The 516-nt window shown below is 44.4% G+C and overlaps 1 protein-coding gene across 1 annotated transcript in view; it reads right to left on the bottom strand.

The window, feature by feature from the left end:
• LOC106881875 (uncharacterized) overlaps positions 1 to 516 on the bottom strand; it is a 10895-nt gene that overhangs the window by 6303 nt on the left and 4076 nt on the right. The window contains exon 4 of the mRNA XM_014932391.2: positions 80 to 243. Coding sequence (XP_014787877.1) covers positions 80 to 243 — 164 coding nt within the window. The remainder of the gene's footprint in view (positions 1 to 79; positions 244 to 516) is intronic.

The following is a 516-nucleotide window of genomic DNA, read 5'->3' as shown; positions in this document are numbered from 1 at the left end:
TGGTGGTGGTGGTGGTGGTGATGATGGTGGTGATGATGATGACGACGATGCTCTGACAGAAAGACAATGAAATACTCACCATCATGCCATACGGTCGCTTCCTTTATTTCAGAATAGAGGATTCTAGGAAAATGGTCCGATTTCTCCCATTCGCATTCATCAAACACTTCGTTGACAGTCAACCAGCCTTTGTCAACGTTGCACCCACCATGACTGGATGACGTATAGAAACGGCGTAAGTCTCTGGGGGGGAGTAAAAGAAAAGGTGGTCTACTTTCAGGTGTTGTTGCTGTTTATTGTTCGACATTGCAGAAATTACAAAGCAGTCGAGAAAGAACAGGAAAGTTAAATAAACTTGCCACGTTTTCCTGAGAAAATCTATCGTTCAACTGTTTCACGTCTGGAAATTGGAGACAAACACAAGTCTTGAAGTATATTTTCATGCACGCACGCACGCACGCACACACACACACACACACACACACACACACACACACACACACACACACACACACA

The sequence above is a fragment of the Octopus bimaculoides genome, chromosome 28 (assembly GCF_001194135.2).
Source record: "Octopus bimaculoides isolate UCB-OBI-ISO-001 chromosome 28, ASM119413v2, whole genome shotgun sequence".
NCBI lineage: Eukaryota > Metazoa > Mollusca > Cephalopoda > Octopoda > Octopodidae > Octopus > Octopus bimaculoides.
The sequence above is the reverse complement of the archived record's forward strand: the minus strand, read 5'-3'. Positions and strand labels throughout refer to the sequence as shown.